Source organism: Penicillium bovifimosum, assembly GCF_028826915.1.
Source record: "Penicillium bovifimosum strain IBT 22155 chromosome Unknown utg000005l_segment0_segment0, whole genome shotgun sequence".
NCBI lineage: Eukaryota > Fungi > Ascomycota > Eurotiomycetes > Eurotiales > Aspergillaceae > Penicillium > Penicillium bovifimosum.
In genome coordinates, this window is record NW_026622714.1 from 5,300,327 (window position 1) to 5,314,662 (window position 14,336).

Here is a 14,336-nt window from a genome sequence, read left to right on the forward strand (position 1 = left end):
CAGCCACAATGTTTACCGCAGAGTAGCCATAGCACAGCAAGCCCCCATTCGCACGGTTCTCGGCCTCGCTCTATGCAAGTCAAGCATCATGCCAACAAGGGCCAAGGCCAATGGCGCCATTACAATAGTTTTCATCTTTCCTCTTAAGCAATTCTCCTGCGGGGAAGCTATGGTTGTGAGTTTAGCCGGCAATCAGCTCCGATGTAACTCCGGAGAATGGGACTGCAGATCGCTCGGGGGGAAACTGAAGAAAAGTAAAGTCAAGCAATAATAATAATTGGGCTTTTAGTACAAAAATCATCTCTAGATACAATAGTACAACGATCCACCGTCTAAACGGTGGTGTTGAATCGGTCCTCTTCATCGCCATCCTTGGTGTAAGTCTCACGATCGTCCACGACCTCCTGCGCTACCTGTCCAAGCTCGGCGTTCTCCTCCTTCATTGCGACGTCCTCGGCATCAGCAGTCGGCTCGGCCAAGTCGCCCTGCTTCTGTGTGGTGTTGATGAGGGGTGTGGAATCGTTGAAGATACGTAGCAGCATGGCGCGGCGCTCTTCCTTGGGGAGCATGAGGTTGAGGGAATGGAGGGATCGCCAGAGCGGTAGAACCATCCGCTCGCTGTTGGATATATTAGCAATAGAAACATTAAGAAAATGGAAGAACAAAAAACTCACTTGAGACCATCCTCTCCACCGAGTGCTTCAACGCGGAGGATACTGCAGCCCATGGGGATGTCCTTGACACGCTCGCCGATCTCGCCAAGAGCCTTCCAGCCATCGTCGTTGACCTTAGGGAACATCTCCACAAGAAGACGGCGAAGGGTCTCCCGCTTGGTCAGGATGACGGACCGCTCGGGGCCCAGCCACGGCTCGGCAATCTTCAGGCCGTCGGTTTGAATACGCCATCTGCAGATGTTCTCGCGTTGTGCGTCCTGCTTGACGAACATCTTCACACCGCAGTGGACGAACTTCATTCCTTGGCCTTCGTTGCAAACAAGGATGTCGCGTGCTAGCGCACTGGTGTAGTAAACGGTGCGGGTGGGCAGACCTTCCGCATTGCGAACCATGAAGCGATCACGGGGGAATCGCTCGGACAGATTGTAGAAAGCGAAGATGGGACCAAGCTCCTCGTGGTTGGGATCAAGGTACTTGAAGGGCTCCTCTTGACGAGGGCCCCTCTTCTTGAACTGTGTAGGAGCCGAGGACGTAGCAGGTGTGCTGTCGCCAGGTGTATCGAGGCCAGTTCCTACGGCAGGTGCTGGGACGTGCACAGGTCGGTCACCGATAAGGACCTCGCTACCATCGTCGAGCTTGGTCCGTTTGGCAGGAAGCTCTTCTTCGAGGTCATCCGCATCTCGCTTGGCAGGTGTCGAGGCATCGAGCGTAGCAGAATAAGGGAGTGAGTGAGAGGCCTCGGCGACAGTGGCGTTCTTTGCCATCTCCGTCTGAGCCTCCTCGTCGGGGGTGACAAGCTCATCCAGAGTGTCAAGCTTCTCCAGAAGGGGCCCCTCTGCGCCATCTTTCTTAGCATCAAGCTCCGCGGCAAGGGCTGCAACAGAAGCCTTGGGAATCACGTTGCTGCTCTCCGGCTTGGCCTTGATCTCGGAGGTCTTCTCAAGCACAGTGATGAAGAAACCACCAGTATCCTGCTGGTGGGGGTAAACACGCATGCATCGCTCAAGTGGCAGTTCGGCACACTCGCCAGTCGGAGCAAACATGCCCTCTGCAAGTCTGGCAAGGCCGTTGATGCCTTCTTGGTCTCGGTGCTGCTCAATTTCCTGCCAGTTGTTCCATAAGCGGCCTTCGCGGTCCATGACCTTCCAGCTCTTTAAGCCAGGGGATCTCTTGAGGCCGGGCAACTCCTGGCTGCAGTCGATGATCTTGACATTGGCGGCACCACCGCAACGCTCAATGGCAGAGGCAATGACAGCCTCGTTCTCCACGGGGTTGAGACTGCAGGTTGAGTAGACAACGCGTCCGCCAACCTTGAGCATCTGCAAGGCGCGGACCAGAATGCGTGCCTGCGTGCTGTAAAGTCCGATAGCATTGCCAGGGGTCCAGTCTTTCCAGACACCAACGTTCTTCCGTGCGGTACCATCGCCTGAGCAAGGGACGTCTGCAAGAATGCGGTCAAACTTCAAGTATCTGTTCTGGGGCTTGCTGCCATCTGTAGTAGGCAGAGGAGGTAGTCTGATGGAGGGGAACATTGTGGCATCGTGATTGGTGACAATCAAATTAGGCGAGCTGAGGCGCTTCATCTGGTGGATAAGCATGTGGGCACGCTTGTAATCGCTGTCGTTGGCAATCAGGAGGCCAGTGCTTCGGCCGTCGTCATTCAATCCTTCAGGGCCGAGGGGCTCGGGTCCAACAGGACCGTTCTTGATTTGTTCCGTGACCTGCGCAATAGCGTCTTCTTCGCCTGCGTGGAGCAATTCCATGAGCTGCGCAGACTTGCTGCCCGGTGCGGCGCACATATCCAACACAGTCATTCCAGGCCGGGCATCAATGAGGAGAGGAGGAATCATGCTGACAACCTCCTGGCGACTAATGTTTCCAACGTCGGTCTCTGCAACAAGGAATTTCTGGAACGAGGCAAAGGGCGCAAATCGACGGATGACATTTTTAGGGGTGGTCATAGACCAAGCGAGCTGATCAGGGTACCAGGTGACAGGGCGCGGCGGCTCGACGAATTCGTCCTCGTACTTGATAGATGTGATTTCGGGAATGTGGTGGTCCTTGAGGCGCTGCTGAACAGCCAGCGCATGTCTATTGGAAGTCATAGAATAGTCAGTACTGTTTATCAAATTTGGAGGCGCCAATCGCAAAGAAAGGACACAGATGCGACATACCCTCGAGACCCAGTAAAGCGGAAACTGTTGGGGAGATCTCTGCGCATTGTTGCCCAGAAGAGCTCCCGTTCCTCCTCCGGAAGAATATCAAGTTCATTGTAATAGCGTTCAAACTTCTCGTTCTCTCTGGTCAAATCTTGCCACATAGAGCGCGTACGGCCAGCACCACCGCCGCCGCGGCCTTTACCACCCTAGGAGAGGAACACAGTCAGCACAACGAACAATTGAATTCGCACATGTGGAAAATTGAAGAACCTTTTTGCCTCCTCGTTTTCCCATTGTGATGAATTGGTATGTTCTAAAGGAAAGTGAGCTCAAACAAAATCGCCTTCAAAAAATCTCCGGATCAAATGCGGGATGGTTATGTAATCACGGGATCGACGTCGGAATTGATACAGGCACCACACGTTTGACTAGTTCACTTTCCTCTAAAACATACGATCATGGGGGAATCGCTCAGACAGATTGACATTGTCATATTGTAGAAAGCGAAGATGGGACCAAGCTCCTCGTGGTTGAGATCAAGGTACTTTATCAATTCCCATCGACTCTGCCCTAGCTGCTAGCAGGTGGACAGAGTCGAAACATGACCCTCATATCTATGACCGGGAACCCTTGGAGAAACGGTTGAGCCTCGGGGAAGTGCCTGAAGTCTGGATGGAGGGTGAGTGCTCTGATCATATCACACAGTCCAGGGGGTACGACCGTGAAATTATGTTCGATATATCTATACTCCAGGCATTTGATGGCGATATCCGAGAGCCATCTCTCAGTACGGGAGGCGAATAGTGTGGTGCCAACCGATTCAAAGAAAGATATTCCAGCCCGGTCTGTGTCCTCGGTGGGGTTCGTGTCCATCCAGAGGGCTTTATACCTTTCGATCAATGAATCGTCAAAAGGATTGACCAGCATCGCTGGCTCTTCGCCCCCGCCAAAGAGGCCCCGCGTACGGGATTGCTCATTGGTAGCCCGAATCGGGATGGTGCAAAGTGAAACGATGCATGAATTCAGCGACATAAACTCATCCCATATGAGCATTCGCGGGACCGATGGCTGACGGAACGGGAGAAAAGGATGGAGCACATCTGCACTAAAAGATACCGTCAATCCCAGGGAGGGAGCCATCTCCAAGTTGATTAGGCGCTCTTGATATTCTTGTGTCGCTTGGTTGCTTTCTTCTGGGAAATCCTTGGGGTTGTTGAAGTGGATTATCTCGGTGCTTTTCCAGCACCACCGAGGGTCAAGATTATCCGATTCGACGGGAATTCCTGCGGAATTGACCTTGGCCAAAGCTATTTTGCGGGTTTCTTGACAGACATGAGCCATTGTGGGATACTTGCGATTGAGCACCCAGGATTTCCTAAGGTCTTCGGGTAGTGTGTCTGGGTCAAATGGTTCCGCAACCTCGACTATACGCGGTGGAACCATGTACTTCCAGATCATTAGCTTCAACTCGTTTGGCAGCTCTGCGCATCGCTTGAGGTCCGCCATGATGGTTTGAATGCTAATATGTCAGCGTCGGTGTTGGCTATAACACGCCAATCGCAAATTTATGTGGTATAAGACCCCCAAGTGGTCTATTTGGACCACTTACATTGATAAAAAGAGTTCAACGGATTGAGTCAAGTGCGTAGATAGGGCTTGAAGTCCCAAGATAATGATCGGGGATATGAATTTGATGATTATGGTCGTGGAAATATGAGATCACGTGGAAATACGTGATTAATGCCGTGGAGATAGGTGAAGCGAAAGTTGACTGAGATGATCAGACAAGTAAAGGGTGAGGAAAGTGCGTGTTGTTTACAAAGGAGCGTGTTCGGAATAAAAGGACGTGTTGGGAAGAAAAGACCGTGCTGATTAGGAAAGGACGTGCAAATTAGGAAACTGTAGTAGAAAGAGGCCTGGACTACAACACAAGTCAAGCACAACCGACGGCAACAGCAATGTGACAGCTAGTAACGGCAATAGCCTTTTTCCCTTGGATTATGTACCGACTACTATAACATACGAACACGCACCTGAACTCGGCACCCACGCCAGGGTATTGGAGAGTGTATGTGCTCGCTAGCCTCTCCCTCTTTATGAACCAACTGCTCTCCCTGTATAGGCCTTTTCGCAAGAACTAGCGCACGGAGGAGCTCTTCTGGCTCGGCTGAAGCTGCATGGCCCTCATTCGGGTTTGATGCCAATACTATGTCACATTCGGTGCTTGCTTTGGTCGTCCAACTGTGAGGATGAGCATACCGTTGCCTGCAATCCTGATACAACCCCTGAGGAAGCACAGCTACGAATTAAGAAGCAGTCATCCCCTTTGCTCGCCTTCTGCTTTCTTCGATTTTTGTGAACCTAACCGAATGTGACTTCATAGTTTCACTTACCAAGATGCCGGCTTTCCGACTTGGGGTAAGAAGAAAGTCTACAAGTGGATACTCCCAACTGGACAGAGGATTTTTGTTGATACTTGATTCAGAAAGATACTGTACACATGTCCTGATCACTTTTGGTATGTAGTTAATACTTACAGGTCCACGCTTAAAGTGTTACTGGGGTGATTATCTCTCGCCGGGCCGCAGGCCTGGAGTTTGGGTCTTGTAAGAAGCCAAAGGTCATTGAAACAGAAGTAACAGACAAAGGAAATAATTGGCGTTTGTTGCAAAAGCAACAAACTATATAGTCTACTATGGCAAACCATTAATTGCTATTTCACACACGAATTTGGGATCTAACAGCCCAAGGCAATGATTGATAGTACATTCAAATCAAAAGCCGCCAAACAGCCTGGTTTTCCCAAAGCATTCAGCAGCTATCTTCACACGCGATCATACTCTAGGACAACTTAAGAGATCATGCGGGACATATCTCCACGGATGCGCTGGTAGTCGAGGATACCCTCGATGCTGCCGACGGCGCTCATGGCGAGGTCCTGATCCCACAGCTTGCGGGTAGCGAAGTCCATGACGTCCTTCTCGGTGATCTGGCTGACGGCACGCTCAATGTCCTCAGCGCTCAGGCGACGGCCAGTGGTGATGATCTGGCGGCCAATGTCCTCGGCGACGGCGGTGGTGCCATCGAGAGACAGGAGGATGGAAGCCTTGAGCTGGGCCTTGGCACGCTCGACCTCGGCGGAGGAGACGTTGTTGCAGAGGCGAGTCCACTCGCGGAGAGTGAAGTGGATCAGGTCATCGAGCTGGGTGAGGTTCTCGCTGACGAGGTAGATACCCCAGAGACTGATCACAGGTTAGCATGTTTTCCATTACATCATAGAATGTCAAGATTGGTAGGACATACCCGGTGTCACTGTAGCTGGTGGAGAAGCTCATGAAGCTGTTGGCAAGGTTGTGGTGGCTAACGTGGGAGCTGAGCTTGCTGCCGAGGAAAGGCGACTGGCCCATGGCACGGTCCCAGTTACCGACGATGGCCTGGGTGACCAGAGCGGTGAAGTAATCATCATCCTTCCAGCTGACACCCTCGACGGCGAGAGCGATGTGGGCGGAGGGGATGGTGTCATCACGGAGACGGACCTCAGAGCCAATGAACTCGGGGGTGCGCTTCTGCTCGGCGGTAAGAGCCAGGGCAGCGGAGGTGGGGGCCTTGCTGGGGAGGCTACCGAAGTGCTCCTCGGCGAGTCTCACGAGCTGCTCGTGGGGAATGCCACCAGCACCGACGAGGACCATGCGGTCAGCAGTGTAGTTGGTCTTGATGTACTCGGTCAAGTTGTCGCGGGTGATGGTCTGGATGTTCTCCTTGGGGCCGAGGATGGTGCGGCCAAGGGGCTGGCCCTGGTAGGCGGTGGCGTGGAGGTGATCGAAGACAACTTCCTCGAGCTGCTTGTCAACCTCCTCCTGCTCGCGGAGAATCACATCGCGCTCGCGCTCGATGGCACTGGCCTCGAGCTTGGAGTTCTGGAGGATATCGGCGAGAATGTCAACGGCCTTGGGGACATCGTTGTTGAAGGCCTTGGCGTAGTAGACAGTGTTTTCTCTCTGTAGTCGCGGTTAGTTTTCGATTCGATAGACGTTGATGGATGGGTTTTCCGGGTCGTACCGAAGTGTAGGCGTTGAGGTGAGCACCCATGTTCTCGATCTCGAGCTCCAATTGGTGTTGGGAGCGCTTGTTGGTGCCCTAGACATAATCATCAGATGAAAGCGCTTCGGACTGTGAGATTTGTGGGGCCGAACCTTGAAGGCGAGGTGCTCAAGGAAGTGTGCGGTTCCGTTGGTCTTGTCAGTCTCTGCCCGGCTACCGGCATCGATCCACACGCCGACCGTCGAGGTTTGGGCCCATGGCGAGTGATCAGTGGCAATCTAAAATACAATTAGCCGGCCTGCGATGTCATTGAGTCATTGGCCTGTTCCGTACAGTGAATCCGTTGGAGAGAGTGGTGGACTGGGTGGTGGACGGCAACGCAACCGGCGAAGCAAAGCCACGCTTCACGGGCTGGATTGACTTCAGGGCCGCACGAGTGCGGAGAGCCTGGTTCAGGTTGAAAGCAAGGCGCCGAGAAGCCATTGAGAACGACTTTTATAGGTGGAGGGAGGGGGAAAGGGGGAGATGGAGAAAAGAGCTGATGGAGACGCCCTGAGGTTGAAGTTCGGAAGTCTGAAATTGTTCGCCCAGCTCAGCCAATTACATAACCCGCTTTTCCAAACCGCCCTCAACATCCCGAATACTTCCTTTGCTCTACGTTCATGGGGGGTCAATGGACTGAATATGGTCTATCCTGGACTAACATCTTATTGAGTATGATTTAACGGACTATTTGATTCATTTCATTCGACTTCAAAGTACGCTGAACACCCCTACAATCTCCCAAATCCTCTAAATTCGGTCATCCAATTTCATGTCTATTGATTGGCTAGACCTCGGGTTCCCTTTTCATACAAACCGGCTGGCAAACCGCCTAATATTCTCCTCCATAGAAATATCCGCCGCAAAGCCCAACTCGAAAGCCCGAGTGGTATCAAACTGAGGAGTCCAAGTCTGCACAATCTTGTCGGTAGCAGCATCGTATTTCTCCTCCACAAGATCCCGACGCTCCTTACCACCGACTTCCAGAAGTGAATCCAACATCTGCTGAACAGTGACCTTCAATCCAGGCAAATTCACAGATCTTGACTCTCCAAATGCCTCTTTAGGGACTGTACGCGCATGCATCAAGTTCTTGATAATAGTGTATGGCGAGCAGATCCACACCTCCGTCTCCTTGGACACAGGTAGAACCGCCTTCCTGCCGTGGAAGGGTTCGCGGATGATATCACTAGCAAAGCTGCTGGCAGCCTGCGTGGGCTTCCCAGCTCGCACTGTCACAGTGGGTAGACGCATGCATCTACCATCCAAGAAGCCTCGTCGCGAGTAGTCGTTCAACAAGGTCTCGATGATGAGTTTCTGCGATCCGTATGAAGTTGATGGCGAGGCTGGGAAGTTCTTTTCGCTGATAACAAATCCGGGGGGTGCAAGGCCATAGACTGCCAGCGATGAGGTGAAGACGACCTTCACTCCCGGCATGGTTGCGCGTAGCCGGTCCAGGATATATCGAGTTGCGTCGAGGTTGACGCGGATTCCCAGCTCGAAGTTGGCCTCGGAGCCACTGGACATGATTCCATGGAGAATGTAGACTGTCTCGTAGGGACGGGATGCGCTGATCAATTCGTCGACGGCTTCGGTCGAGGTAAGATCGGCCTTGACGCAGGTGAGACGGCTTGCGTGTTCTTTGGCCGCCTCGGGGATCTCGGGCTCGACGACATCGGTGATTGTCACGGTTGTTGAGGCCGGTGTGCTTGCGAGGAGCGAAGCGGCCAGTTCCTGGCCTACATAACCTCCTGCGCCAGTGATGAGAATCGACATGTTGTGTATAGCAATGCGGTCTATGCAATTAGGTCGATCGCGGTATCGAAGCAGACGAGAAGATAGAATAAAACAAGATGATATTCAGCTAAAATAGAAAACTGGGCATGTATCCGATTTATAGTATCGCATTTTGCGGGGTTGAAGCGGAACTTGTGTTTCCCCCACGCTCTATAGTCATGAGAATATGCCCATCGGCCAATGGAATTCATATCCCACGAAGTTGTCCACTTGAGCCAAGTGTCGCGCAACAAATCCGAGTCTGTCTACGACATTTCTGGTGCAAGTCTCGGTGAGAAATCCGAGTACCGGCACGCCCGGCGCAAGTCCGAGGATGAGGTTGTAACGGCCAGATGACCTACAACTTTGTGAGAGACTACTAGGGCTTGTTCCTACTTGTGAGAATCATTCCAAACAAGGCCTCTGGGCCATTGCTTTCTTGTCAGTAGCGAGTAGTATCTGTGATCTATGGAGATGATTGATAGGCGAAGCGCCACCAGCAGAACAAGGCTGAACGCTTGCAATTCTCTTCAAGCACACTTAGAATGCTCATGTGTTGCCAACGAAATAACTAGCAAGGCTGAATCGCTTGTATTGGCCACTGATTGCTACCTACGGTGATCATACGCTATTCAGAGCTATCTCATCACCTCAGATCAAGACACTCAGTATGACACATTCCAGCGTGTAAAATTCATCGTAACGGAAAACTAAATTTTGAGACGCAGCCAAAAGTACATAGGCGAAAAGATTACCTGTCACAAGAAAGGTGAAAAACATTCGATACATCACAGAACACGAGACGCCGAGGGAACATAAAAGGGAAATGGGACATGACCAGCGATTAACACCTCTATGCGGAACGCTTGTAGATACCAGCGACAATGCAGTGGTCACGCTCGAAGGGCTCGAGAGTAAGCTGCTCCTTGGGCTTGATCTTCTCCTCACGCATCTTCTGGACCTCCTTGGCGAACACAACCTCAGGCTTGGCTGTGCTGTCGATACAGTTGGCCTTGATGGAGACAATGACACCACCCTCGGCCTTGAGGAACATGTGGGCGTTCAAACCGACAATACGGGCCTGATCGGGCTGGGCAACATCGGCGAAGATGACATCAACCATGGGGACGAGCATGCGGTAGCGGAGAGGGTGGCGGGCATCCTCAACAATGGGGATGACGTTGGTACGGTGAGTGGCCATGCCAATAAGATCACGACCAGAGCGGTGAGAGAACTCAACGGCGTAGACGTTACCGGTGGGACCGACAATATCAGCGACGTGAGAGACGGAGGTACCAGAGGCAGCACCAATGTAGAGGACCTTGGAACCGGGCTTCATGTAGATGTCATCAAGACCACCCAACACACCAGCGGCCAACTAGAAGAGGAAAAAGTGGTGAGCAAAAGATCATATGAGAGGCAGATAGGCTATGGCTATCACGGCGATTGAAGGAAGATCCTCGCAAGCGACGCATGTATCCATAGCCACCTGGAGATGGAGAGGATATTTACCTTGGAACGGAAGGGGTTCCAGACACGGTACTCGTGCTTGGTGGCAGTGCCATCCTCAGCTGCGGGGCCGTCAACGGAAATGCGCTTCTCGCCGTAAACTGCAGTACCGGGAGTCAAGTTCTTTGTGACAAGCATGTCCTCCTTGCCGCCGCGGGCAACGAAGATACCAGCGTGACGGTGAGGCTCCTGTTCGCAAGTAAACCGATTTGTCAGTTTTTGATCCCATTGGGAAATTGACGATATTTTCATCACTTACAATGACAACCTTGGCACCACCGCGAGCACCACCGCCGCCGCGGGGAGCACCACGGCCACCACGAGGAGCACCACGACCACCGCGAGGGGCACCACGGCCACCTCCACGGCCACGGCCACCGCGGTCGCCGAAACCACCACGGCCACCACCGCGTCCACCACGGTCGCCGAAACCACCTTATTAAGTCAGCGGGTGTGAACTGTGCTGTAACAGCAGGCATGCGAATCATGAATGTTCGGGCGAATAAAAAAATATCACCAGCACTTCGGCCTGCATGCTTGCTGCTTCGAATGGATTGGACTGAACAAACCTCGACCACCACCACGGCCACCACGGTCACCACCGCCAAATCCGCCACGTCCACGAGGAGCGAAGCCCATTGTGTAGTTTTTAAAAAGGTAAAACCCGGTTGTAGAGGGAATTAAGTGAGGGAGAGAGGTTGAGCTGTCGTTTCCGAGTGCTCAAAACCGAGGGTAGTTGAAGAATTTGTAGAAAGGTTCCGATGTAAGTCGAGAAGAGAGAGAGATAAAATTGACAGCGTATCTGTGATAGTTGGATCAAGCAGAAACAGAATTGGCCGCGGGCTGTCTGTCGGGTACGGGTCGATACCGATGCTGCTCGTTGATGCGGTCGAGATTTTTTTTGCGCCTTTAGGATCTTTCAGAAAATCAGAATGGCGCTAGGCTGTTCTAGGGTTAGCGTCCTTTCCACCTGAATGAGTCACGTGGTCTGCGGTTGCCGTAGGGTCACGTGCGTATATAAGCCCTGCTTTGTACCAAATGGAAATGGAGTTCGATGAAGGATGTTATTGTGGGATATTGTGAGGCAAAAGCATTGGGGACAAAAGAAAACGAGGTACGTCCGCGAACGAGAGGTTTGCCCACCGTCAGACAAGCCCTATACAGTACAGCGCGGGAGATTGCAGACTGATAATGATTCACATGAGGGAAGCACCACTGATTTCATTATCACCAGTTTATGATGGGTCGGAGGAGAAAAATGATGAAAAGCCGTAATAATAATAAAGTAGGTAAAGCTCCACCCATAAATCAAACGAGAGTCTCAACACCCTCCCATCGGAGGCCCTCCTTGCTATGTACAAAAGAGAAGAACAAACGCCCAGCTATTGGCCTATTCCCCAAAGAAGTAGTAGTTCGCAGCATACTGCATTTGGAACGCAGCTGGCATGCCCTTGCAAGTCTTTGGTGGAGACCCAGCCGCAGTGTCGACTCGGTAGACACTCTTGTAGTTGCCAACCGTGCCCTCGCTAGCGGTGAGGTAGAGCCAAGGGACAGCACCATACTGCCCCGACAGTGAGCCCGAGGGAGCATCAATTGCTGATACCTTCTTAGTCATGACAATGCCATCCTGCTTGTGGGGTGAGAGGTTCAAGTTGAACTCGGGGGTGGTTGCATCGTAGAAGAAATGATGACCCAACAGTTCAATGTTGGCAGGAGGGAATGCCGCATTTTCGTTGGTCGGTAGGGCAATTGGGTAGGCAAGTTTTGGAAGTCTTTCCAGTAGGTCGGGGTAGTTGGCTGCGATGCATGATGCATCGTAGAGTCGTGCGACAGCTCCTACGGCTGCGGGTGTAGACTTGGATGTTGAGTCGGCGCATGTATAGTTCTGGTTATGTGTTAGCTTACTAAATGATGGTGATGATGGTGGCCTATAAGGGACTTCTCATACCTGGGTACCCCTTCCCAGTGCGACGTATCGCGGCTTGAGGCCTGACGGGCTGGTCATGCCCGAGGCATAAGCAGGCAGGGCAATCTTGGAGACATCGCACGCCGTCGGTACTCTGATGTCTTTCTTTGCGGTATTGATGTACTGGCTCACTTTTCCATAGAACTCGGCCATGTCATTGGTCCATTTGTATGCATCGTTGAGGAAGTTCGTTGGGGCAGCAAGCGATGCTGTCGCCAGACAGGTGAGGAGAGGAGCAAAACGCATTGCGACTATGCTTTACTGCAAGTAGGTGAAGAGGCAGAGGCGATGGTGAATGGCAATGGGGGTTATTCTCTGATTAAACGAGGATTGACCAGCAACCCTTTGATATACTCGATCGAGTATGAACCTTGGAAGAAGAATAGGTAGGCGTGTTGAAGGAAGGAATGACCAGGGAGGATACTGATGGAATTGATCGGCAGACCGGGGTAGATATACATACTGTGTTGGACGTAATTTCAATCCTCATAACCCTCATAATCTCAAAGCATATATCAATAGTAACACACGTCCAACTCGAAACGGTGTAGCTATTATTAAAGTCATCGATGCAATATGCAGGTACTAGCAGGGATTAAAGCTCGATCGTGGGTTGTTATTGGCTGGTGGACGCGCTCAGGGCTGACCCTTCCAGCCTGTGAGAGTTCCGATTCGTCTAATTGTGTCGATGGCAACGCGCTAAGCAAAACACTTGGGGTTTCCCAGAGCGGTTCGATTGTAGCAGATTTGACCGAGTCAATGTGGTTGGTTCTCTAAATTCCCCGGACTATTAATAAATCTCACTGGTGAAGGCTTGAGCGGTTAGATGTGCAGGATTATTGCCGGGAGAGGTTAGTGTGCAGAGATGCCTTGCTAGGGCCTGCCTCTACATCGTAGTTAGTGCAGAATTCGGGTATTTTCACTGCAGGCATTGTACATGGGTCATTTGTATGAGATATAAACTATGTCGCTCTTTACTTTCTCTTTGGGGTTGGCTTCTTTAGGATATACTGCGTAGATTGAACTGCCGCACTGCGGAGGCTGACAAAAGAGTAGAGGGGGTTTTCGCTTTGGAGCCGATGTTACAACGCACTAGCGCTAGAGAACGCCATCTTACACAGAGCGTCCCCCACACATAGGTTTAGTCCACGGGTGTAGGTTTCCAACATATATTCTTGTGCCTATGCGATGACTGACACGGATCGCCGACGTTTGATTAGGTATGCTAAAGCCTAGTGATAATTATGAGAAAGAGAGACTGCTATTCTTCTTAGAGTGTAGGTGAAGTGTCTTGGCGGCCACATGACTGTATACGGTATACCTATGTCACTGTATGACGATTAGGTTAACTGCCTGCCACCTAACTAGGTTCCGTTTTATACCTTTTCACCTGCTTTTCTGAGCAGGTGAAAGGTAGAAGATGGAAGGTGGCAGGCAGGCAGTTACCTACTTTATACTTTATAATTGTTACCTACACAGTGACATATACAGTCATGTGCCGCCAGGGCACTTCACCTGGGATATCCTACGAGTGTTCTTCACGGACGACAAGGAAGCCACAATCAAATACTTAAATGATCCTCGCTCGATATTATGGACATTGGGACAGAATATTTGGTCCAGGGGATTATGGGATACGCGGAGAATTTGGTGACCTACGGCGGCTGTATATTCGGCTAGTGGAAGGCCGACGAGGATGTCAGACACAAAAACATGTCAATGGTGGGAAAGGAGCTCTATGAGCATGCGCCACTCTTCATGAACCTGATGTCTGACATACAGGCGATTATCTAGCAGAATATGCCCTTTAAATGTGAAAAGGAGGAAGTTGAAGAAAATCGCTGCAACTTAAGTCTTAGAATAGTGAGAAATGACCAACAATATGGACGGCAGACTCTACGTTTGATATGATACTTAAAACTTGCCCGACATACATCAAGAAGCCCGGGTGGTCTAGTGGTATGATTCGCGCTTAGGGTATTCAAAACCTGAGCAATATTGCGCGAGGTCCCGCGTTCAATCCGCGGCTCGGGCCTTCTTATCTTTTTTTTTTTGGTTTTTCTATTTCTGCATCTATGATTGATTGACTGTTTATTTTTGCACGATATTGCAATTGGAATGAATATCCATTGATATGAGAGCTAGCTGGGTGGATGTTGCGCTCAGACA

At 51.3% G+C, this 14,336-nt stretch overlaps 5 protein-coding genes across 5 annotated transcripts; all 5 read right to left on the reverse strand.

Annotated features, from left to right (window-relative positions):
• Window positions 1-332: 332 nt before the first annotated feature.
• On the reverse strand, window positions 333-4,339 carry N7515_007233 (tRNA (cytosine-C5-)-methyltransferase; the record flags this gene model as incomplete). The annotated part of the gene is made up of 5 exons (XM_056667977.1): window positions 333-618; window positions 675-2,765; window positions 2,849-3,039; window positions 3,288-3,410; window positions 3,455-4,339. The coding sequence occupies 5 exons, from the start codon at window positions 4,337-4,339 to the stop codon at window positions 333-335; spliced, it is 3,576 nt and encodes a 1,191-aa protein (XP_056521573.1).
• Window positions 4,340-5,684: 1,345 nt separating this feature from the next.
• N7515_007234 (mitochondrial processing peptidase) lies at window positions 5,685-7,357 on the reverse strand (the record flags this gene model as incomplete). The annotated part of the gene is made up of 5 exons (XM_056667978.1): window positions 5,685-6,075; window positions 6,137-6,831; window positions 6,893-6,970; window positions 7,027-7,152; window positions 7,208-7,357. 5 exons carry the CDS (start codon window positions 7,355-7,357, stop codon window positions 5,685-5,687), a joined length of 1,440 nt encoding a protein of 479 aa, XP_056521574.1.
• Window positions 7,358-7,723: 366 nt separating this feature from the next.
• N7515_007235 (SDR family oxidoreductase) lies at window positions 7,724-8,692 on the reverse strand (the record flags this gene model as incomplete). The annotated part of the gene is made up of 1 exon (XM_056667979.1): window positions 7,724-8,692. The coding sequence occupies one exon, from the start codon at window positions 8,690-8,692 to the stop codon at window positions 7,724-7,726; it is 969 nt and encodes a 322-aa protein (XP_056521575.1).
• An 853-nt stretch (window positions 8,693-9,545) lies between these two features.
• On the reverse strand, window positions 9,546-10,840 carry N7515_007236 (rRNA 2'-O-methyltransferase fibrillarin family protein; the record flags this gene model as incomplete). The annotated part of the gene is made up of 4 exons (XM_056667980.1): window positions 9,546-10,070; window positions 10,205-10,390; window positions 10,461-10,636; window positions 10,771-10,840. 4 exons carry the CDS (start codon window positions 10,838-10,840, stop codon window positions 9,546-9,548), a joined length of 957 nt encoding a protein of 318 aa, XP_056521576.1.
• Window positions 10,841-11,591: 751 nt separating this feature from the next.
• On the reverse strand, window positions 11,592-12,413 carry N7515_007237 (uncharacterized protein; the record flags this gene model as incomplete). Its single annotated transcript, XM_056667981.1, has 2 exons — window positions 11,592-12,086; window positions 12,150-12,413. The coding sequence occupies 2 exons, from the start codon at window positions 12,411-12,413 to the stop codon at window positions 11,592-11,594; spliced, it is 759 nt and encodes a 252-aa protein (XP_056521577.1).
• Between the last annotated feature and the right edge of the window lie 1,923 nt (window positions 12,414-14,336).